Here is a 22543-nt window from a genome sequence, read left to right as displayed (position 1 = left end):
CTCCCTTCTCCCAGCCGTCAGTAAAAGTAGGTTAAGCCAAAGTCCGACTCCGCCTCTTTATTGATCCCCGTTTAGTTGACTCGTCCGGTTCTGGCTGAGTTCCCCCACCGGCGGGAATGAGGACCCAGGCCGGAAGTGCCGGTGGACGCGGCCTCCAGGCTCTGCCCCTTGCGCGTGGGCCGCTCGCCCCCGGGTGACGCAGTTCCGGCGCGCTCGCGCTTGCGGTCGGGCTGGTCGCGCGGCGGTGACGCGATGGCGGCGCCGCGCGCGCCTCCTAGGGCTGAGGGGACCCTGAGAAGGCGGGTCAGGCCGCGCGCGCCTTCCTCCGGCTGAGGGGACCAGGCTCCGTCCTCGGCGGCACCTCTGTGGTTCGTCGCTTTTCCGGGGTCCTGAGAAGGCGAGTCCGGCTGCGCGCGCGGCCCCGGCGTGAGGTGGAGGCATGGCCAGCGTCCCGCAGCTGGTGGACGACCTGTGTGAGGTCCTCCTGCCGGCAGTCAAGGCTCCTTCGGGCCCGCGCCGCGGGAGCCGCAAGAAGGCCAAGCGGGGCCTCAAGAGGGTGGCCTACGACGCCCTGTTCACGGGCCTCTTTCAGGAGGAGGGCCGCGGGCTGCAGCCCGGCCTCCCGAGGCTGCCGGTGAAGAACAGGATCCTCATGCTGTCCTTCGACCTGCGAGTGGGCGGCCTGGGCGCCGAGGCAGACCGCCTGGAGGAGCTGGTGGAGGGGCTGGAGGCCGCGCCGCGCCAGCCGCTGGCGGAGCTGGGCGCGGTCCTGGAGTTGCTGGTGCGGCTGGCGGGCAGCGGGCCCCCGCGAGTGCGGCGGCGCCGGCGGGGCGTCTTCCTGCACAGCCGGCCGGTCGGGAGAGCCCTTCCCTACGGCGGCTACGACTGCGCCGACTTGAGTGAGTTGGAGGCGGACGTGCGGTCGATCATCTCCGGAGAGGAGTCTCTGTGTCGAGACCTGGTCCGCGAGACGCGGCAGGTGATGGAGGCGGCACCGGGCACCGGACTGCCCGCAGTCGGGCTCTTCTCGTACGGCGACCCCTGCGAGGGCAGGTTTGAAAGGGACACCCGCGTCTCGCTCTTCGGAGCCCTGGTGCACAGCCGCACGGCCGACTTGGACGTCCGCCTGGACCTGCCCCCGGTGCCCGACAGCGCAGACCTCTCCGGACTGGCCATCAAGGTAGAGTGTTTGCTTCCTGTCTCCGGCTCCTCGGGCTTGGGAAGCGCCTCGTTTGACCCTCCTTCCAGTGGGGCAAAGGGAGGACAGCCGGAGTCCAGCACTGGCGCTTGAGCTGTGGGGTGGGGCTGCTGGTGCGGACTCCCAGCGGCCCCCTCCCGGCAGGCGCGAGTCTCATGCCACTGTCTTCTTTTCTCTGCCATTCAGTCATTTCTGTTGCCTTCCAGTTGATGTTTAAATTGCCTGGTGGCTCAGAGGGTAGAGAATCCACCTGCAGTGCAGGAGACTCGGTTCCAATCCCTGTGTCAGAAGATCCCCCCCCTGGGAGAAGTATCCCACTCCAGTATTCTTGTGTGGAGAATTCTGTCCACAGAGGAGGGCTACAGCCCTTGGGGTTGCAAAGAGTCAGAGGCGGCTGAGCACAGCATTCCAGCTAAGTCACTTCAGTCCTGTGTGATTCTTTCCAACCCCTTTGGACTGTAGCTGACCTGGCTCCCCTGTCCATGGAATTCTCCAGGCAAGAATACTGGAGTGGGTAGCCGTTCCCTTCTCCAGGGAATCCTCCCGACCTAGGGATCGAACCCTCATAGCTTACGTCTCCTGCACTGTCAGGCCGGTTCTACAGCATGGCATGCAAAATGAAGTAAGTCTGATTCCTCCCTGTGTACTCAAGTACTCAGTAGCCATAGGTGCCAAAAATCATGTCTCCTGGCTATCTGTGCAGTGTTATATGCTTTTTTCTGGATGAAGTGGGATTTTTCAGACCTTATTAATCATCGTTTGCCTTTGCATTTTATAGCTTTGCTGAAAGGATGTGGTGTTATTGTTCAGTTGTTCCTATAGTGGATTTGCATTGTTTCCAACCATAATGCTATAGCAAACACTTTGGGAGAAGTGGATTTTTCTGTGTGATATTTTTTTTTATGCTGGGTTCCTTAAAATGGAATTTCCAGATCAGAGACATGTTACGGAAAATGTCATTGTAAATTATTTTGAGGCTCATAAGCCTCAATAAGCTTGTGTTGTGTGAAATTGGAAATTGATAATGAATAAATTTAATTTCTTAAATGACTCACTGGGGGCAAAAACATGGTGTAGTAACTTGTGTCCTTGAGAAAAAGAGAAGAAATGTTCTTCCAGGTCTTTTTCATAGAGTGAACGGGAGCGTGTGGAAGGGTTCCTGGAACTCTCCTCACACAGGGGTGGAATCCAGACACCATGCCGCAGGTGAAGTCCTTTTCTCACGGCCTCCAGGTCCCTCCAAGCGTGGATCAGTCGGAAGATGAAGGGTTCCAGTCAGCATCCAATCTGACTCCTGACTCCCAGTCTGAGCCGGGCATGACGCCAGACATTGACCTGTGGGACGCTGTGCTCACCTACGAGGCCAGCAAGCGGAGATGCTGGGAGCAAGTTGGATGGTTTGTGAGCCTTTGCCCTAAATGCAAACCCTGCTCCTCCTCTGCCCTCCAGTGTGGCCTTTACTCAGCCCAGATTAGAGACTTGGGACTTTCAGTCAAGCTGTGTGAAAGCTGTCTGCCCTGAGGGTTGAGAGAACCGCAGGGAGAAACCTATGGAGGTTCCCGCTGAGCCAGTAATGGCTGCGGCTCACGTCCGGGCTGTGGCGGCTCCTGGTCGAGCTGGCAGGCTCTGGTTGGTGCCGGGCGCGCGGCGCTGCCGAGGGGGTGCTTCTCACACCTGGGAGGCCTGTCCCTGCGGTGCTCCCTGCGGTGCTCCCTGCAGGTGGGTGCTCTCATGCCGGGCCTTTCAGCCCGTGGCGTGCTGGCGTCTCGCAGCTGCCCAGAGTGGGGGTAGAGGACCCGTCTCCCACGTGTTTGGGCACCTCTTCTCTGCTGATAGTTCTGGGGGATGCCAGCTTGGGGAGCAGTGAGGGAGAGAGGTGGAGCCTGCAGGGAGCCGAGTGCCTTGGCTCCTGTGGGGCCTCCCTGGGACGAGCATGTGCTCGGGGTGTTACGTGGGCCCTGCTCCTACTGGAGCGGCTTTCCTGGCATGGACTCCCCCAGGCGGGGCCCCTCCCTGCTTCCCCAGACACCGTCGGCTCTGGTGGCTCTCTTGTCCTCCAGGAGCACCCTTGCCCTATGACTTCCTGTTTGATCTTCACCTGTCTTGTATGTACACAGCAGATCTAATCACCTGCTGGCTGCAAACCCCTCACAAGTCTGAACATGGCCATCAAACAGCTACTGTTTCCTTTTATGAATATTCATTAGTGGATTTCATTTGCCAGTTCCCGATTTTCCAGGCTCAGTTTTTCAGATCACTCTTTAGTAGGAGACATGATTGCTCAGCCGGTCAATGTTCTTGTCCCCTTTTGTGAATGCACTTAATCTCCTCAGTGTCCCCCTGAAGCAGAACTGACCCCACAGCTCCAGAGTGAGGACTGCTTCTTGGTGTCCCTTCAAGGAGGATGGTGGCCAGTATGTTAGCCTGTGCCCCTGCAGGAGACACTGGCCACCCTGCGGCTCTTCCACTGCCTCTTCTGTCATAACCAGATGCCCCTGCCCCTGAAGCCCGTTGCTCAAGTTCATTTGGAGGCTCTTGGGAATCTGTTGCAGTTGGATACCAGCCACTTGCTAGTTTCTTGCCAGGAACTCTGACGAATGGGAAGTCAAGGCTTCCTTGGCAGCCACAGCCCTTGATTGTGAACTCTGCCCTTGCGCGAGACCCCCAGAGGACCCCTGCTCCTATGCTTCACCCTGCCAGCCAGCTTGGGTCTCCCTGCTGCTGTCACCTCTGCATCTGTCACCCTTTCTGGGGAAGTGGTTTTGTGATGTTAAGGGCCAAGTTCTCGGTGGGGACAAGTGTGAATGTGGTGTTTCCTTCACGGGCTTTCCTCCCTCAACTCTCGGTCACCAAGGGGGTTGACCCCGGGAGAGTGGTCCGAGGCTGATGCCTAAGTGCACGGATGCCGCAGCACTGGAGCCTTGGGGGTCCCTGGAGCTCCAGAGGCTCCTCCTCCCCTCCAGCTCTCCCTGCCCCGAGGAGCGCGGCCTGCTGTTGTGGCCTGGCTGGGCCCACCTGCTGGTCTGGACGCTCAGGACTGGCCCGCCCGCTTCTGCCTGCCTGGCCATCCTCTGCTTGGCCAGCATCACCTTCTAGGGATGGAGATCGGAGTACGCTGCTCTGCCTGCCCCCCTCCAGCCCTGCGCCCTGGGACTGGCCTCCCTTGCTGAGCCCAGAGCCCCTGGCCCCTTTCTCCTCGCGTCTCCAGGCTTTCACACAGGCCTCTCCTGCCCCCAGGGACACTGCTCTGGGCGTGGCCTTGCTCCCCTGGCCTTCTTGTCAGCATCTCCGTTCCCGAAGTCCCTTTAGGGCCCCTCTCCTGGGCGGCACAGCACACCTCCTCGCAGCGTGTGTCTCGTAGCGGCGCTGGCCCTGTGAGGCTGGGCTCCTCTGCCTGACTGCTCTGGCCCCTGCTTTTGCTGAATGAGCGAAAGAGCGCGTTATGGTACACTGTGCACTATGTGTGCACGTTATGGTGCAAGAAGCATTTTTGGTTTGAGCAAGTTATAAGATTTTTCCTGGGCTGCTTTTATTAAGAACCTACTTCCAGTGGACTTTAAAAAACAGCTCTCATGCTTTCAGTAGGAGTTGATGGTTTCCAAAGGAATATTTAAAAAATGGTGCTGTCTCTTTGGCCTCTTTTGAACAGTGTGACCAGGCTGGTAGATGCTGTTCTTGAACATCCTGCAGAAACCCCGTAGGCAGAGACCCTAGGGCAGGCGGGTGCCTGTTTTCTCCTAGAATTTCAGGGAACTTTTGGCTCTGTATGATCTTTGTGCTTTCTTGGGCAGAGAGTGATAAAATCCTATGACATGAAGTTTAACATCTGTACCCTTTTGAAGTTTATATCAGTGGCGTTAAGCATGTTCATGTTAGGTGACCATCACCACCATCCTCTCCAGAACTTTTTCATCCTCCCAAACTGAGACTGTATCTTCATCATACCCATCATACTCTCCATCACTCTCCTCCCGCCCCTGGCCTCCACCATCTCCTTTCTGTGACTGTGACTCTGGGGACCCCAGAGGAGGGGGTCATGCAGCACTTGTCCTCGTGCACGGCTGGGTTAATCACTCAGTGTTACGCCCTCAGGGCTCCTCTGTGTTGTAGCATCTGACACACTGTGTCAGAATTCCTTCCTCCTGAAGGCTGGATTAATGTTCCTCTGCGTGGACAGACTGCGTCTTTATCCAGCCGTCTACTGATGGACACTTGTGCGGTTGTGACCGTGCTGCTCAGGGCCTGCGTGTTGTTTCCCACGTAGAGGTCATTGCAAGCAAGCAAGTCATCAGCCAGAGGACTGCGGTGTGCCCCGTGGGCGCGGGCTGGGTGGGGACACTTTCTGTGCAGTGCTGTCTGATGGGCCTGCTGGACGCAGACTGGGGGGCAATGGGGAGTCTCACCTGGCCTTAGATATCTCATGCTATTGAGTTGCTCTTTGTCCTGCCTCCTGCTTACCTCAGCTCGCTGCCCGCTCTGTCCCCACAGCCCCCCCGGCCACCGAGAGGAGCCCTACCTCACTGAGGCGGGAAGGGACGCCTTTGACAGATTCTGCCGGCTTCGCCAAGGGGAGCTACAGGTGCTGGGCGGGAGCCTCCTGCAGGCCCCACAGCCCATCCTGGTGAAGGAGTGTGAGCTGGTGAAGGACGCGCTCAATGTCCTGATCGGAGTCGTGTCTGCCACGTTCTCCCTCTGCCAGGTAAGGAGGTGAGGTGTGGCCAGGAAACTGTCTTGGCAGCCTCCCTGGGGATGGTCTTCTTGTTTCAGTTTTAAAAAGTGATTTTCCATGGCTGATTCATGTCAATGTATGACAAAAACCACTACAATATTGTGAAGTAATTAGCCTCCAACTAATTAAAAAAAAAAAAAGTGATTTTCCTCATATGAATGGAATCACGAAGTGTTTGTGCTTTTGTGTCTGACTTATTTCATTCAGCATAATGACCTCAAGGGTCGTTCATGTTGTAGTCTGTGTCAGAATTTACTTCCTTTTTAAGCCTAGATAGTATTCTACACATATGTTGTTGTTCAGTCATTAAGTCATGTCTGAATCTTTGCGACCCCATGGACTGCAGCATTCCACCGTCCCCCGGTGTTTACTCAGATTCACGTCTGCTGAGTCAGTGATGCCATCTCACCAGCTCGTCCTCTGCTGAGCTCTTCTGCTTTTCCTCTCAGTCTTGCCCAGTGAGTTGGCTCTTGGCATCAGGAGGCCAAAGTATTGGAGCTTCAGCTTCAGTTATCAGTCCTTCCAATGAATATTCAGGGTCGATTTCCTTTAGGATGGACTGGTTTATTCTCCTTGCTGCCCAAGGGACTCTCCAGTCTTCTCCAGCACCACAGTTTGAAGGTATCAGTTCTTTGGCCCTTAGCCTTTTTTATTGTTCAGCTTCTATATCCATCTATGACTGCTGGAAAAGCCACAGCTTTGACTCTTATGGACCTTTGTAGGCAAAGTGATGTCCCTGCTTTTTAATACATTGTCTAGGTGTGTCATAGTTTTCCTTCCAAGGAGCAAGCATCTTTTAATTTCATGACTGCAGTCACCGTCTACAGTGATTTTGGTGCCCAAGAAAAATAAAATGTCACTGCTTCTACTTTTTCTGCACCTATTTGCCATGAAGTAATGCCACAATCTTATTTTTTTGAATGTACAGTTTTGAGCCAAGCTTTCACTCTTTTCTTTCACACTCATCAAGAGGCTCTTCTGTTCCTCTTCACTTTGTGCCATTAGAATGGTATCATCTGCATATATGAGGTTGTTGATATTTCTCCTGGCAGTCAAGATTGCAGCTTGTGCTTCATCCAGCCTGGCATTTTGCATGGTGTACTCTGCATACAAGTTAAATAATCAGGGTGACAATATACAGCCTTGACGTACTCCTTTCCTAGTTTTGAACCAGTCTGTTTTTCCATGTTAGGTTCTAACTGTTGCTTCTTGACCTGCATACAGGTTTCTTAGGAGACAGGTAAGGTGGTCTGATACTCCCATCTCTTTAGGAATTTTCCAGTTTTTTATGATCCATACAGTCAAAGGCTTTAGCGTAGTCAATGAAGCAGAAGTAGATGTTTTTCTGGAACCTTCTTGCTTTTCTATGATCCAGTGTATGCTGGCGATTTGCTCTCTGGTTCTTCTCCCTTTTCTAAGCCCAGCTTGTACATCTGGGAGTTCTCAGTTCACATACGTCTGAAGCCTCACTTGAAGGATTTTGAGCACAACCTTACCAGCATGCAAAGTTAGCACAATTATATGGCAGTTTGAACATTCTTTGGCATTGCCCTTCTTTGGAATTGGAATGAAAACTGACATTTTCCAGTCCTGTGGCCACTGCTGAGTTTTCCAAATTTGTTGATATATTGAGTGCAGCACTTTGACAGCATCATCTTTAAAGATTTGTAATAGCTCAGTTGGAATTTTGTCACCTCCAATAGCTTTGTTAGCAGTGATGCTTTCTAAAGCCCATTTGACTTCAGGCTCCAAGATGTCAGACTCTAGGTGAGTGACCACACCACTGTGGTTATCTGGGTCATTAAGACCTTTTTTGTGCAGTTTTTCAGTGTATTCTTGCCACCTCTTTTTAATCTCGTCTGCTTCTGTTAGGTCTTTACACTTCTGTGCTTAATCGTGCCCATCCTTGCAGGAAATGTTCACTTGACATCTCCAGTTTTCTTGAGGAGATCTCTAGTCTTTCCCAATCTATTGTTTTCCTCTACTTCTTTGCCCTGTTCATTTAAGAAACCGTTCTTATCTCTGCTCACTATTCTCTGGAACTTTGCATTCAGTTGGGTGTGTCTTTCCCTCTCTCCCTTGCACTGTGTATAAAGACCACATTTCTCAGTTGATGGGCGCTCCGGTGGACCTCGCCTCCTGACTGTTCTGAATGGTGTGTTGTGGACAGGGGTGCATCCGGCTCTTCAGGGCGCGCTCCCGGGGGCGGCTTTCTGGCTCCTGTGCTGCTTCTCTTTGGCTTGTTTCTTTGGCTGCACCGGGTCTCTGGTGGCATACGGGATCTTTAATTGTGGCATGCAGGGCCTTTTTAGTTGCGGCATGTGGGATCTAGTTCCCTGACCAGGGGTCGAAGCTGGGCCCCCTGCATTGTAGTACAGAGTCTTTAGCCACTGGACCACCAAGGAAATCCCAGTAATTCTGTTAACTTTCTGAGAAGCCAACAACTATTTTTCACCATGGCTGTACCCTTACACACCCTCCAGCAGTGTGTATTCTTCTAGGGTTCCAGTTTTCTACATCCTCACCAATACTTGTTATCCCCCCACTCCTTTTTTGGTAAATAATAGCCGTCCCGGTGGGTGTGAAGTGGTGTCTCATTATGGTTTTTTCCCAAAACCCCAAACGCTTAGTTTTTAATTGGAGGTGACTGCTCTTCGGTGCTGTGTTGGTTTCTGCCATACAGCAATGAGAATCAGTCATGACTGTGTGTGTGTGTGTGTGTGTGTGTGTGTGTGTCTATCCCTTCCCTACTAAGTCTCCCTCCCACCCTTCACCACCAATCCCCCCCACCCAGGTTGTCACAGACCCCAGACTGGGCTCCATGCATGATATAGCAGCTTCCCCCTGTTCTGTCCTGCGTGCTCAGTCACGTCTGACTCTCTGAGACCCCATGGACTGTAACCTGCCAGGCTCCACTGTCCATGGGATTTCCCAGGCAAGAATAGTGGAGGGGGTTGCCATCTCCTCCGCCAGGGGATCTTCCCCACCCAGGGACTGAACCCACATCTCTGGCATCGCCTGCAGTGGCAGGTGAATTCTTCACCACTAATGCCACCCACTAGATATCTGTTTTATACCTGGTAGTGTGTGTATGTCTCATTATAATTTAGATTTGCATTTCCATCATGAGTACTGCTCCTGAGCACTTTTTCATTTGTATATCTTTTTTGGAAGAAAGTCTATTCTAGTCCTTTGCCTTTTTTTTTTTTTGGGGGGGGGTCAGAGAACAGAAATGTGTTTTCCCACTGTTCCGGCTGCTGGCGGTACAAGGGTGAGGTGCTCACAGAGTGAGCGTCTCCTCAGCCTGCAGACTGCTGCCTCCTACTGTGCTGTCACCTGCCCTTTGCCCGTCTTTGAGTTGGGCTCTTGAGTTGTAGGAGTTCTTTATGCATTCCGGATATTAATCCCTTACCAGATATATGATTTGCAAATATTTTCTCTCATGGTTGTCTTTTGACACTCTTGATAGTATGCTTTGAAGTACAAAGTTTAATTTTGATGAAGTACAGTTTATTTTCTTCCTTTTGTTGCCTATACTTTTGGTGTCATATTTAAGACCTCTCCAAATCCAAGGCCTCTATGTTTCCATGTTTTCATCCAAGAGTTTCACAGTGTTGGATTTATTCTTTTTAAAATAATTTCATTTATTTATTTATTTTTGGCTGCACTGGGTCTTCATTGCTCTGCTCAGGCTTTCTCTGGTTGCAGTGAGCAGGGCCTACTCTTCACTGTGGTGCTCAGGCTCCTCACTGTGGTGGCCTCTCAACAAGCAGAGCATGGGCTCCAGGTGCGCGGGCTTCAGCGGTCGTGGCCTCAGCAGTCGTGGCTCTCAGGCTCCAGAGCACAGGCTCAGCAGTGGTGGCCTCGGCGGTCGTGGCTCTCGGTGGTCGTGGCCTCGGCGGTCGTGGCTCTCAGGCTCCAGAGCACAGGCTCAGCAGTGGTGGCCTCGGCAGTTGTGGCTCTCGGCGGTCGTGGCCTCGGCGGTCGTGGCTCTCAGGCTCCAGAGCACAGGCTCAGCAGTGGTGGCCTCGGCAGTTGTGGCTCTCGGCGGTCGTGGCCTCGGCGGTCGTGGCTCTCAGGCTCCAGAGCACAGGCTCAGCAGTGGTGGCCTCGGCGGTCGTGGCCTCGGCGGTCGTGGCTCTCAGGCTCCAGAGCACAGGCTCAGCAGTTGTGCTGCATGGCTCATTTGCTCCTCCACGTGTGGGATCTTCCCGGACCAGGGATTGGACCCTGCACCCTGTACTGGCAGGTGGATTCTTATCCACTGTGCCACCATGAAGTCCCACAGTGTTAGCTTTACAGTTTAGATATTTGATCTGTTTTGAGTTCATTTTGCATTTGGTGCGGCTTTAATCTTTTGCATGTAGATATTCTGTTTACCCAGCACCCTTTGTTGAAAAGACTCTTCTTTCCGCATTGTATGGTCTTGGTATCTTTATGCATTAATTGACTATATGTGAGTTATTTATTTCTGAACTCTGTTCTGTTCCATTGATCTTCATGTTTGTCCTAATGCCAGTCCTGCGATATTTTTTTGTGCTATTTTTTTGTGGCCACACCCCTCACCTTGCAGAATCTCAGTTCCCTAACCAGGAATTGAATCCGGTTCAGGGCAGTGAAATCCGTAATCTAACCACTAGACAACCAGGGACGTCCCCCAGTTCTACACTATTTTGATGACTAAAACTTTGTAGAAAGTTTTGACCTTGGGAGGTATGAGTTCTCCAGCTCTTTTTTTTTTTTTTTTTTTTAAGATTGTTGTGGTTATTTGGGGCCCTTTGCAATTCCGTATGGATTTTAGGGTGAGTTTTTCTATTTCTGCTAAAAGCATCATTGGGATAATGATATGGGTGGCACTGAATCCACAGGGTGCTTTGGGTGAATCATTATGTATTTAAGTATCTTTTATCTATTTGGCTGTGTCAAGTGTTAGTTGCAGCATGATGAATCTTCATTACAGCTTGTGGGGTCATTCACTTTTGCGAGTGGGCTTAGTTGCCTGTGGCATGGGGGATCTTAGTTCCTGGACCAGGGATTGAACCTCTGCCCCCTGCAGTGAAAGCACAGAGTATTAACCACTGGACTGCCAGGGGAGTCCCTGGGTGTATTATCCTGACATTATTAGATACTCCAGTCCATGACCATGGGATATCTTTGCATTTATTTAGGTCTTTAATTTCTCTCAGCAGTGTTTTCTAGTTTTCACTTTAACAAGTCTTTTGCCTCCTCAGTTAAATTTACTTAATTACTTTTTCTTATATTGTACTTCTAAACGGAATTATTTCTTACTTTCCTTTTTTGGATTGTTCATTGCAAGTATATGGAAATACAAATGATTTTTGTATGTTGATTTTGTATTCTGGTACTTCGTTAAATTCATTTAACGGCTCTAACACATGTTTTGTGGATTCTTTAGCATTTTCAGTATATAAGATCATGTCACCTGCAAATAGATCATTTTACTTCTTCCTTTCCAATCTGCATATTAAAATTTCTTCTCGTTGACTACCTGCTGTGTCTGGGACTTCAGTATTACCTTGAAGAGAAGTGGTGAAAGCATGCGTCCTTGCCTTGTTCCTTATCACGGAGAGAAGCTTTCAGTCTCTCACTACTGAGTATAATGCGAGCTGTGGATTTTTCACACACAGTCTTTATCCTGCTGAGCCAGTTCCATTCTTTTCCTAGTTTTTTAAGTGTTTTTAATTGTGAAAAGGTGTTGCTCAGTTGCTCAGTCATGTCCGACTCTTTGCAGCCCCATGGACTGCAGCATGCCAGGCTTCTCTGTCCTTCACCATCTCTGGGAGCTTGCGAAAACTCACGTCCATTGAGTCAGTGATGCCATCCAACCATCTTGTCCTCTGTTGTCCCCTTCTCCTCCTGCCTTCAATCTTTCCAAGCATCAGGATCTTTTCTAGTAAGTCAGCTCTTTGCATCAGGTGACCAAAGTGTTGGAGCTTCAACTTCAGCATCAGTTCTTCAGTGAGTATTCAGGATGGATTTCCTTTAGGATTGAATTGATTTCTGTCAAATGCTTTTCTTGCATCAGCTGAGCTGATCATATGTATAATTTTTTCCTTCATTCTATTAATGATTTATTACATTGATTTTTGTATGTTGAACTACCCTTGCATTCCTGAGATAAAACCCACTTGGTCATAGTGTGTAATTCTTTAACATGCTGCTAGATTCGGTTTGTGAATATCATCTCAAAGATTTTTGTATATGTGTTCATAAGGGATGTTGGACTGCAGTCTTTCCTTGTAATGTCTGATTCTTGCTTTGGCATCAGGACAGTACTGACCTCTTAGAATTAGGAAGTGTTCCTCTTTAAGTTTTGGAAGAGTTTAATAACAATTGATGTTCTTTAATTGGTAGAATTTACCAGTGAAGCCATCTGGTATTGGACTTCTCTTTTTTGGGTTTTTGTTTTGTTTGTTTTTTTGGGGGGGTTTTGTTTTATTTTGTTTTCTTTAAATCTTAAAATTCACATGACATTAACATGTTATGTCGCGTCAGTGGCAGCCTGCTGGCAGAAGGCTTTCTGTCTCCTGTGCCCTCCCTGTGTGTCTGGGTTTGGGGCGCCCGGCCTCGGGGTGCTCAGGACAGTGCCGAGTTCGGGTGCCTGGGTGGAGGGGGAGGCGGCCCCACCCCAGTGACCTCCCTTTCATCCTGTCCAGCCAGCTCAGGCCTTCACGGTGAAGCGGGGCGTCCATGTCTCAGGAGCATCCCCCGAGAGCATCAGCAGCCTCCTCTCTGAGGTGGCGGAGTGCGGGACCCACTACGCGCGCCTCAGCCACTTCTCCCTGCAGCCCGTGCTGGACTCCGCCTGCAGCAAGGGCCTCGTGTTCCAGGTGCGGCCCCGCTTCTCGCTGCTGCGGGGCCCCTGCGCTGTACGCAGGCTTGCCCCGGGGCCTCTGAGCCGGACCGTGCTCCTCTCAGCGATGTCAGAGCCTGTCAGTGGCCCTGTGGGAATGGTGGCCAGGGACCATGTCTTGCCTGGCCCATCACTGCATGGAAAACTGGGTGGACGTGTTGGGGCCGTGAGAGTGCGGGAGGCAGCTCTGCTGGTGCTGGGCCGGGGCCAGCCTGTGTTGTGGAGGGAGCACATGCTGCTTGGTCCCCCTGGCGCGGGACTGAGCCAGGTCTGCCTGAAAGCCTTGTCGTCGGTGCCCGCTGGGCAGGCCCCCAGGACAGTGGGCAGCTGTGGGGGGGCGTGTGGCCTGAGAGAGAGTGCAGGCACTGGGCTGGGCCCTCTGTACTCGGGCGTCGCAGCAGGGCTGCTGGGGTGATGTGACGAGGGTCAGATTCTAGGATGGGCCTGAGCGGGGCTGGGAGTGCGGAGGGACACCCAGACAGGACTGCCGTGCTGGCTCTCGGGTGGAGGGCGGGACGGCGGCCTCCTGGGCGCCTGACGTTTGCTCTGGAGCGCTCCAGGAGAGCTCCCGGGAGTGTGTGAGCTGCTCGGGGGCCACGCGCCTGGGCACCGCCCCAGACGCCAGCGTCCTTGGGGCCCCAGTGGCCTGAGCAGCCAGAGACCCTCTGGGAGTTGGCGTCCGTGCGCACAGCCCAGCCGCCCAGGATCTGCAAGGTCCAGATTCCTGGTGCAGCCGGCCTGGGGGGGCTTGCAGTGGGCTTGGGCTTCTGGCTGGGCTGGGTGTCCGCATGTGACCCAGATGCCCATTCCTTGGAAATGGAGCCCAAGGCTTGGGGGTGGAGGCCCAGCTTTCTCCCGCACCCAGGCTGCTCTCTGGTTCTGAGCTTCCAGCCCCTGCCCCACAGGCCTTCACCAGCGGCCTGAGGCGGTACCTGCAGTATTACCGCGCTTGCGTGCTCTCCACCCCGCCCACCCTGAGCCTCCTCACCATCGGCTTTCTCTTCAAGAAGCTGGGCCGGCAGCTCAGGTTAGCCTCGGCGTGCGATTTGGTGGCTGGTGAGGCAGGCATGGGCCATGCCGGGTGGTGGGCGGCCTCCTGGTGGGCGTCTGGGTGACCCTTGACCCAGCTGAGTTTGTGAGGCCCAACCCAGGATCAGGGCTTCTGCCTGACAGGCACACAGGGTCCCTACAGACAGACCTGGTGCCTGCCAGTGAACATGGGCAGAGTGCCTGCTTGCAGGTGCCATCTGGAGAAGGGAGAGTGGAGGACTAGGAGTTGGGGGGTGGGTTCAGTGGAGAGGAGTTCCTGTAGGCAGAGGGGAGGAGTGTGGCGGCCCCGGGGCTGGAGAAGGGGCGCCCGGTGGTGGGGGGAGGGGGCTGAGCCTGGAGGTGTCTGGAGGGCGCGATGGGAGCACAGCCTGGAGTGGGATGGCGAGGTGGGGGGCCCACGGGGACTTGGTAGCCATTCAGGATGGGGGAGGTGGTGACCTGGGGGAGGTGGCGGGTGCAGGAGGGGGTCTTAAGGGGGAGCGGCAGGAGTGGGGAGGGGTCGTGGACTGAGTCTTGGCCAGACCTGGGAAGGAGGCGGGGATGCATGGGGTCCCTGGGAGAGGTCTGACAGGAAGCTCAAAGCTGAGCTGCTTAAGGTGCAGGCAGTTTTAAAGCTGGACCATGTGGACGGCAGGGGAGGGCCTAGGTTCTCAGCTCACCTGGCCTCCCTGCATCTGTGTGCAGGTACCTGGCTGAGCTCTGCGGTGTCGGCGCTGCGCCCCCCGGCTCTGGCGGAGGAGAGCCCAGGGCTGCCTTCCCCACGGTGAGGGCTGGTGGGCTCCGGGGAGGGCAGGGCCCCCCTGCTGCGTGTGGTGTAGCTGAGCCCCCCTTGCCGTCTGCAGGGCGTGAAGCTGCTCTCCTACCTCTACCAGGAGGCCCTGGACAACTGCAGCAATGAGCACTACCCCGTCCTGCTGTCTCTGCTCAAGACCAGCTGCGAGCCCTACACGCGGTGGGGCGGGGTGGGGCGGGGCGGGGCGGGGCCACGCGCAGCAGCGGCAGTGGAGGGGCAGGATGGGTGGGCTTGGACTGCCGCTCCCCACTCGCAGGGCGGAGCTCTCTACCCTGCGGACGTCAGGCCCAGCTCACCTCCCCCTTCCCACACACGCTCAGGTTCATCCACGACTGGGTGTACAGTGGGGTCTTCAGAGATGTTTACGGCGAGTTCATGATCCAGGTGAACCACGAGTACTTGGGCTTCAGAGGTAGGTGGGAGCTGCTGCCGGGCGGGGACGCCGCCATCGGCCGGGTCAGGGCCGCGCTGGTCGCAGGCCTGAGCGAGCCGTCCCACACGCAGACAGGTTCTACTGGACGCATGGCTACGTGCTTATTTCCAAAGCGGCGGAGGACTGTGTCCCTGTGTTTCTGAGCCACATCGCCCACGACGTGTACGTCTGCGGGAAGACCATCAACCTGCTGAAGCTCTGCTGCCCCCGGGTGAGGGGCGAGCGGCCGCCCGCTGCCAGCCCCACGCTGCCAGCCCATCTGCCCTTAGCCCGGTCCATAGTGTTCCAGCCAGGGTGGGGTGACGTCAACCTCAGTCCCCTTGAGAGTTTCATGAGCGGCTCTTTTGAGTTTCTGGTGTTCCTTCAAAGATGGGAGGAAAGCTGAAAGCTTTTCAGAGGCAAAAGGGCAGTGGGCTCCTCCCCCCCACCCCAACCTTGGAAACAGTCCTAGAGGGATGGGAAGGGCTGTGTCCGTAGGAGGATGGACCCAGGAGTCATGTGAGGGGTCCCAGGATTCGGCTGTGCTCTGGAGCAGAGCCCTGAGCTGGTGTCCATGCAGCGAGGGCCCTGGAAGATGGCCAGTGGCAGTGGGTGGGATGGGCGGCCCCTGCAGGAGGTGCTGTCTGGTGTCTGGACAGGCTGGCAGGTGTGGACTGGGGGCTCCCGGCAGTGCATCAGCCAGGTTCAGGCCAGAGCCGGGGGCAGCGGCCGGCCGAGTGCAGGGTTGAGAGGAGCAGGCTGGAGTGGCCAGGATGGGCTCAGGGCTGGCTAGGGGGGCCTCCAGTATCCATGAGCCCCAGCAGTTGCCCAGGTGTTGGCTCGGGGGGCGGGGCTCCCATGGTGGGTGGGGCTACATGTGGGCTTGGCTCGGGAGTGGGCTGGGCTGACCTCAGGGAGGCCTTGGGTGTGTCTGGGCCTTCCCTCCTTTCCTGGGAGCCAGTCCTGGCCTCTGCTGTAGGGCGGCCTGGCCCTGGGCAGAGACCCACACCTGCTGTTGTGGAGCTGTGGAGGGTGTAAGTGAGGACCATAGTACTCCCGAGCAGGCTGTCCACATGGGTCACACGCGGGAGGCAAGGTGGGCTGTGTCCGAGAGTCCCTGGGCTCACGTGCGCCCCCCCCCCACAGCACTACCTCTGCTGCTCCGATGTCCCGGTCCCGCGCATCTCCGTGATCTTCTCCCTCGAGGAGCTGAAGGACGTCGAGAAGGACTGTGCCATCTACGTGGGCCGCATGGAGAGGGTGGCGCGGCACAGCTCCGTCAGCAAGGAGGAGAAGGTGAGGGCGCCGTAGCCCGGCCTTCCCAGGCCCTCTCCTCCCCTCCCGGGCGGTCTGGGCGCCGGGCAGCCCCATCCTGGCCAGGCCGTGGCTCCAGGGCAGCAGGGCCTGAGGCTCCTGGCCTCAGTGGCTTCCTTGAGCCCCCGTCCTGCTCAGAAGGGTCAGGTGCACTGAGGCCCGAGCTTTGAGCGTCCTATGCCCTGGGGAGGGGTTGATGCAAAGTCCTGGCACATGTAGGCAGCAGGAAGCTGTGGGCGGGGCAGACCCCTGAGAACCAGTCGTGTGGAGGGCCGAGCCCTGGGGGTGCAGGGCCGGCCCCCTCCAGGGTGGGCGTGAAGGCTGGGGTCTTGGCCCCGGATAGTTCTGAGAGAGGGTGTCACCTGCTTGGGGACCAGCCTCACCGCCGTGCAGGACGGGCGCGGCACCCCCAGACCCGGTTTGCGTAGACCCCTCCCCCTGGCTGTCCCAGGGATGGGGGGTGAAAGGTCGGACGTCTCAGTCGCTGGTGGTCTTTTTCAGGAGTTGCGGATGGAAATTGCAAAGCAGGAATTAATTCTCCAGGCCCGGGAGGCGGCGTCCAGGGTCCTGCAGGCGCTCAGCGGTGCGTGTGGCTTCCTGCCTCTCCTGTCGCGGGCTGCCTGCTGGGGCTTCTCACCACGGCCCCTGGCTGTCTTCTCGCAGATCGGCAGATGTCGGAGCGAATGGCCTCGGATGCCCGCAAGCGAGAGCAGTTCCAGAGGCTGAAGGAGCAGTTTGTGAAGGACCAGGAGGTGGGTGGAGCTGGTGGGGGGTGGGGTGGGGGGAGTGCGGGCTCGAGAGGTCAGCTTCACCAGCGGGGACACGCGGGGTGTTCTGCAGCGACGCCAAGCGGCCAGGCAGGAGGAGCTGGATGAGGACTTCAGCTATGCCCGTGAGCTCCGGGATCGGGAGAGGAGGCTGAGGGCCCTGGAGGAGCAGCTGGAGAGGAAGGCCAGGTGGGCAGCTGGGGGTGCCGTGCTGCGCTGGGTCAGCCTTCCTGGACGTCGTGGCTGGTTTGACTTTTGTGATGGTCACTTACCTTTTGTCAGTATTTTGGCACCTTTCAGGTGTCTGTTTAGGCAGGAGGAGTAGCGGTCTGAACTCGGTCTTCTTGCAGTTGCTCTGTGTGGACTGGGATCCAGGCTCGGTCCACATGCTGTGCTTGTATCTTGTCTCTCTCTCTGTTTCCTTTAAGTTAAACTGCCTCTGTTCCTTAAATTTGTCTTTAAACCTGTTAGTAGCCTGACTGAGAGACAGGGATTTACCCAGCGCGGCGTCCGGGAGTCTGTCTTGTGCTGTGACCTCCCTCCCTCCCTCCCTGCATTTCCTGCGAGCTGGCAGCACAGCTGGCACCTCAGAAGGAGCCCCTCCCTTTCCTCGTCCCCTGGTCAGTGGTCCTGACCCCGGGGACTGTTCATGGAGCTGTGACAGAGCCAGTCAGTGCTGAGTGCACGTGTGTCTGTGTGCATTCATTCTGACTTGGGTGTGTACACGTGTGTGTGTGAGTAGATGTTATTCTCTTGTTTACATGTGGAGGAAACTAGGTGTGGAGGGTGTGTCCCTGGCCTGTGGCAGCTGAATTAAAAATGGCCAGTCTGGGTGTGAAACCAGCTTCGTGCTGGTGAGAGGGTCCCCATCATTGGGTGTAACATGGCCAGCTTTGAATTAAGTGAGATGTTCCCACTACCCCATGCCCTTCGCATCACCTCTCGGTGCTCTGGAGCTGGCACGGCAGCACAAGAACCGCCAGCAGTGAGGGCCGAGGTCGCGCCTCCGAGAGGGTGTGAGCCCCTGGCCTACACCGACCCCTGTGCTTCAGGCTGTGGGGAGGCTTGTTCTGGGGTTTGCTCTGGGTGACCTCACTGTGCCTGCCTGCCGGGGGCTCCCGTTTGGCAGGGAGGCGGAGCCCTGCCCAGCGATGCCCTGCAGGTGTTGTGGGGGCTCCAAGGGGCCAGCTGCCCACCTGGGGAAGGGGCTCGGGGGCAGGCTTCCCATCGGGGGCCCCCCGCACGGGGCACTGGCTGGACAGTGGGGTGACTGGTGACCCGTCCTGTCTGGGTGGCTGCAGGCAGGCGCTGGTGGCTCATTACAGCAAGCTGTCTGCAGAGGCGGCTCGTCGGGAGCAGAAGGCGCTGTGGGAGGCCCGGAGGCGCAGGCTGGCCAGCGCGCGGCTTCGCTTTCTCCTGGAAGACGAGAAGCGCGTTCAGGTGTTGCCTCTTGTCACCCAGGAGCTCTTCCCTGGGCTCTCGGGGACCCAGGAGCCCTGACGTCACACACAGACCCACGCGTGCCCGTTGTGGGTTAGCGTGACACTATCACCAGGTGCTCAGAGGGGCGTGACCAGCAGAGGCTGGGCTGCCCTCAAGTGACACGGGCGGTGCGGAAAGCCAACCAGGCTCTGGGCAGCTGTGTGAACCCCGCCCCGTTGGCAATCGTGGTGCCGGGGCTGCGTGAGCCCCGCTGCATAGGCGCTCCCCGCTCACGTCCTGCTGGTTCTATTTCAGGGGATGCTAGAGGCCGTGGCCAAGGGGAGACCCGTAGAGCAGCTGGCCGTCCTCCCTGGTGCCTGCTCCCAGACAAGTGCCCACTCACGGGCAGGGGACCAGGTAGGACCGAGGCCATGGAGAGTGGGCTCTGAGTTGGCTGCCCCAGGCCTGGCATGTGTCCCCACTGTCCCCTTTCATGGGCTTGAGTATTGGGTGTAGAACTGAACCCGGAGGACAGAAGCAGACACCAGGGGGAACCCATGTACGCTTGTGTTTCAGGTCTCCTTTCTGGGCCCTGCGCCCGCTGATAGAGGCAGCAGTTGTGACCCCGAGTGTGAGGAGCCACGGGAAGCGGCACCGGCCGGCCCTCATGGGCAGAGCGCACTCAGGCTGCAGCCCCTCAAGTCTCCAGGAGCTGGGGCCTGTGGTGCGGGGCCAGGGGCAGGCCTGCTGTGTATGCAGGCAGAGGAGCCGGGGCCGTTCTCCCCGGGCCTCAGCCTCAGAGACTTCCTGCCCGTGGCCCAGGGGACTGAGCCTGGGCTCAGCAGCTCGGCCCCTGTCCTGGAAGACGCACTGCAGACCATTGGCTCCGCCCTGCCTCCCGTGGCTCCGTCCACAGCAGTGGACTCAGCACCTTTTGGGCCACAGGAGTATGACTTCAGAACCATCCTGAGGCCCGCTGTAGCTGCCCCAGGTTCTGCAGGGGCACTCCAGACTGCAAGAGGCAGCCTGGGCAGCAGAGGGCAGCAGCTGCGGGAGGACACTCATGAGCCACTGGACACCTGTGGCCCGGACCCCCCACAGCACCCCTCTCCCCAGGAGGAGCGCCGTCCGGCCACGGTGCAGGTCCTCGGGGCGGAGCCTGGTGTTCCCAGAGCGGGCTGGGTTTCTGGAGTGACCCCCTCCCGGCCACGGTGGAACATCCATGGACACGTGTCTGATGCCAACATCCGGGTGGGGGAGAATGTGTGGGACGTGGTCCCCTCCCGGCCACGGTGGAATGTCCACGGACACGTGTCTGACGCCAGCATCCGGGTGGGGGAGAATGTGTGGGATGTGGCCCCCTCCCGGCCACGGTGGAATGTCCATGGACACGTGTCTGATGCCAGCATCCGGGTGGGGGAGAATGTGTGGGATGTGGCGCCCTCCCGGCCACGGTGGAGCGTCCATGGACACGTTTCTCAGTCCAGTGTGACGCTGGGGGTGCTCCCCGGGGAAGCCGAGCTCAATTTGCCCAGGCCCCCATTGGGTCACCCAGACTCCGGGCCCCAGTTGGGCCTCAGCTCGGGAGTCCAGGAACACACGCTGCAGCTGCCTGTGGAGACAGCCTCAGGCAGCTCCAGTACACAGGTGGCTGGACCAGATCCTGGTTACAGGGAGGAGGGTGGCCCCCAGGCCTCGCTGTCTGCTGAGGCTGTACCCGCTGCTCTGGGAGATGGCACCCTGGAAGAGCCAGGTCAGTGGGACCCAGAGCTGTCCTGCCCCTGGGGGCGTCTGTGAGCCCAGGACAGGGCGGCCGGCAGGGGGGCGGGGGTGGTGCTGCCCTGTTGCAGGCATTTGGTCCTGACCCCCCTCTCCTGCCCCATTTCTTCTGCTTAGGCGTGGGGATGAGTGAGGACTCCAGGGACCTCTCTCTCGGCTCACAGGTCAGGGGTGGGGGGGTGTGCTGGGTCTTTCATGGGCAGGGAGGGCTCCGTCCTGGGACTGGGTGACAGGTGGGGGGGGGGGGGGTTGCTCTGCCTGCCTGCTTGTTCCTCTCCCACGAGGGAAGGAGGCGGGTTCCTCGAGGCTGGGTTGTCTTAGGAGGATGCAGATGTCCAGAGCAGCCCTGACCCTGGTGAGGCGGCGGCCCAGCGCTGGGACCGGGAGCAGGCCTACCTGGCGGACCTGGCGGGGCAGTACCGCCTGGAGCAGTACCCGGATAGCTACGAGGCCATGTGTGAGTGGGCCGGCCACGGAGGCGGGCAGAGGCAGCCTGGCCCCATGTCCCTGGCGCGTCACTGCAGTCTGTCACCCCGCAGCGGAGCCTCCCGTCGCCCGCCTTCTGCACCACGGGCTTCCCCGAGCCTTCGCCCTCCCGGAGGACACCGGGGTCCCATCAGACGCGGACGAGAGCGCCGTGCAGCTGAGTGAGCTGCTGCCACTGCCTGTGCTCATGAAGCACTCCGTTACTGCCCCGCTGGCTGCCCAGTGAGCGCCTGCCCACCCTGCCCCGCCGGCCCCGCCCCGCCCCGCCCCCTGACGGTCAGTAACGCCAGGCTCCTCTCGCCAGCGTCTCCCTGGTGAACAAGGCGGTGGTCGACTACTTCTTCGTGGAGCTGAACCTTGGGGCGCATTTTGAGGCGCTGCGGCACTTCCTGCTGATGGAGGACGGGGAGTTTGCCCAGTCCCTCAGTGACCTGCTCTTTGAGAAGGTAAGCCCAGGCGGGCCAGGCGCCAGAGGGGCGGCGGGCGGGCTCTGGACGCTTTGGGACTCTCTCTCTTGTCCCTGCAGCTCGGGGCGGGGCAGACGCCCGGGGAGCTTCTCAGCCCCCTGGTGCTCAACTCGGTGCTGAGCAAGGCCCTGCAATACAGCCTGCACGGCGACAGCCCGCATGCTGCCAACCTCTCCTTCGCCCTCAAGTTCCTGCCTGAGACATTTGCCCCCAACGCCCCAGACGTGCTGAGCTGCCTGGAGCTCAGGTACAAGGTCAGCAGCGCCCCGTGGCGCGGGCGGTGGGGGTAGTCCCAGGACACAGCTATGCTGAGCCAGCCTCCCTGGCAGGTCGACTGGCCCCTCAACATCGTGGTCACCGAGGGCTGCCTGAGCAGGTACGGCGGCATCTTTTCCTTCCTGCTGCAACTGAAGCTTATGATGTGGACGCTCAAGGACATCTGCTTCCACCTCAAGCGCACAGGTGAGCCTGGTGGGCCCGGGGCGCCCGCGCTGCCCGCAGCTGTACTCACTGTCCCCCCCCCCCACCCCCGCAGCGCGCGTGAGCCAGGCGGCCGGCTCGGTGCAGTTCCGCCAGCTGCAGCTCTTCAAGCACGAGATGCAGCACTTCGTCAAGGTCACCCAGGGCTATATCGCCAACCAGATCTTGCACGTCAGCTGGTGTGAGTTCCAGGCCAAGCTGGCCTCGGTGGGCGACCTGGAGGAGATACAGCGCGCCCACGCCGAATACCTGCACAAGGCAGTCTTCAGGTGAGGTGCGGGCCTGTGGCGCACCCCCGGCTCAGGCGCACCCACCGCAGTCCCCGCTTCCCCCCAGGGGCCTGCTGACCGAGAAGGCGGCGCCGGTCATGAACGTCATCCACAGCGTCTTCAGCCTGGTCCTCAAGTTCCGCAGCCAGCTCATCTCCCAGCCCTGGGGCCCGGCTGGCGGCCCGCGGGGCCCCGAGCACCCGAACTTTGCCCTCATGCAGCAGTCCTACAGCGCCTTCAAGTACTACTCCCGTTTCCTCTTCAAAGGTGAGGCACCCCGGGGGTGGGGCTGGGGCTGGGGGCGGTACCGAGCCGCGCACTGAACCTGCATCCCCCCCAGTGGTGAGCAAGCTGGTGAACCGCGGCTACCAGCCCCACCTGGAGGACTTCCTGCTGCGCATCAACTTCAACAACTACTACCAGGACGCCTGAACCCCCTGCTCGGCCGCAATAAACATGTGCCCGCACTCCAGCCTCTGTCTCCGGGGCGGGCGGGGGCAGAA

At 57.6% G+C, this 22543-nt stretch overlaps 1 protein-coding gene across 2 annotated transcripts; it reads left to right on the top strand.

Annotated features, from left to right (window-relative positions):
- Positions 1–229: 229 nt before the first annotated feature.
- Positions 230–22507, top strand: TUBGCP6 (tubulin gamma complex component 6). 2 transcript variants are annotated; one of them, XM_020882007.2, is made up of 25 exons: positions 233–1180; positions 2432–2595; positions 5687–5897; positions 12605–12778; positions 13707–13828; positions 14536–14614; positions 14694–14803; positions 14965–15056; positions 15149–15288; positions 16203–16352; positions 16872–16953; positions 17034–17122; positions 17211–17326; positions 18439–18577; positions 18875–18976; positions 19136–20312; positions 20456–20502; positions 20660–20795; positions 20878–21046; positions 21129–21270; positions 21351–21545; positions 21621–21753; positions 21827–22040; positions 22108–22307; positions 22381–22507. In XM_020882007.2, the coding sequence occupies exons 1-25, from the start codon at positions 440–442 to the stop codon at positions 22470–22472; spliced, it is 5016 nt and encodes a 1671-aa protein (XP_020737666.2). In that variant the 5' UTR covers positions 233–439; the 3' UTR covers positions 22473–22507. The 2 variants fall into 2 exon arrangements, with proteins under 2 accessions (XP_070309655.1, XP_020737666.2); XM_070453554.1 differs by lacking the exons at positions 21827–22040; positions 22108–22307; positions 22381–22507 and having other exon boundaries at positions 230–1180; positions 21351–21538; positions 21621–21747.
- The last annotated feature ends 36 nt before the right edge of the window (positions 22508–22543 follow it).

The sequence above is a fragment of the Odocoileus virginianus genome, chromosome 23 (assembly GCF_023699985.2).
Source record: "Odocoileus virginianus isolate 20LAN1187 ecotype Illinois chromosome 23, Ovbor_1.2, whole genome shotgun sequence".
In the NCBI taxonomy this organism is placed as follows: Eukaryota; Metazoa; Chordata; class Mammalia; order Artiodactyla; family Cervidae; genus Odocoileus; species Odocoileus virginianus.
This window is presented reverse-complemented; position numbering and strand designations above follow the sequence as displayed.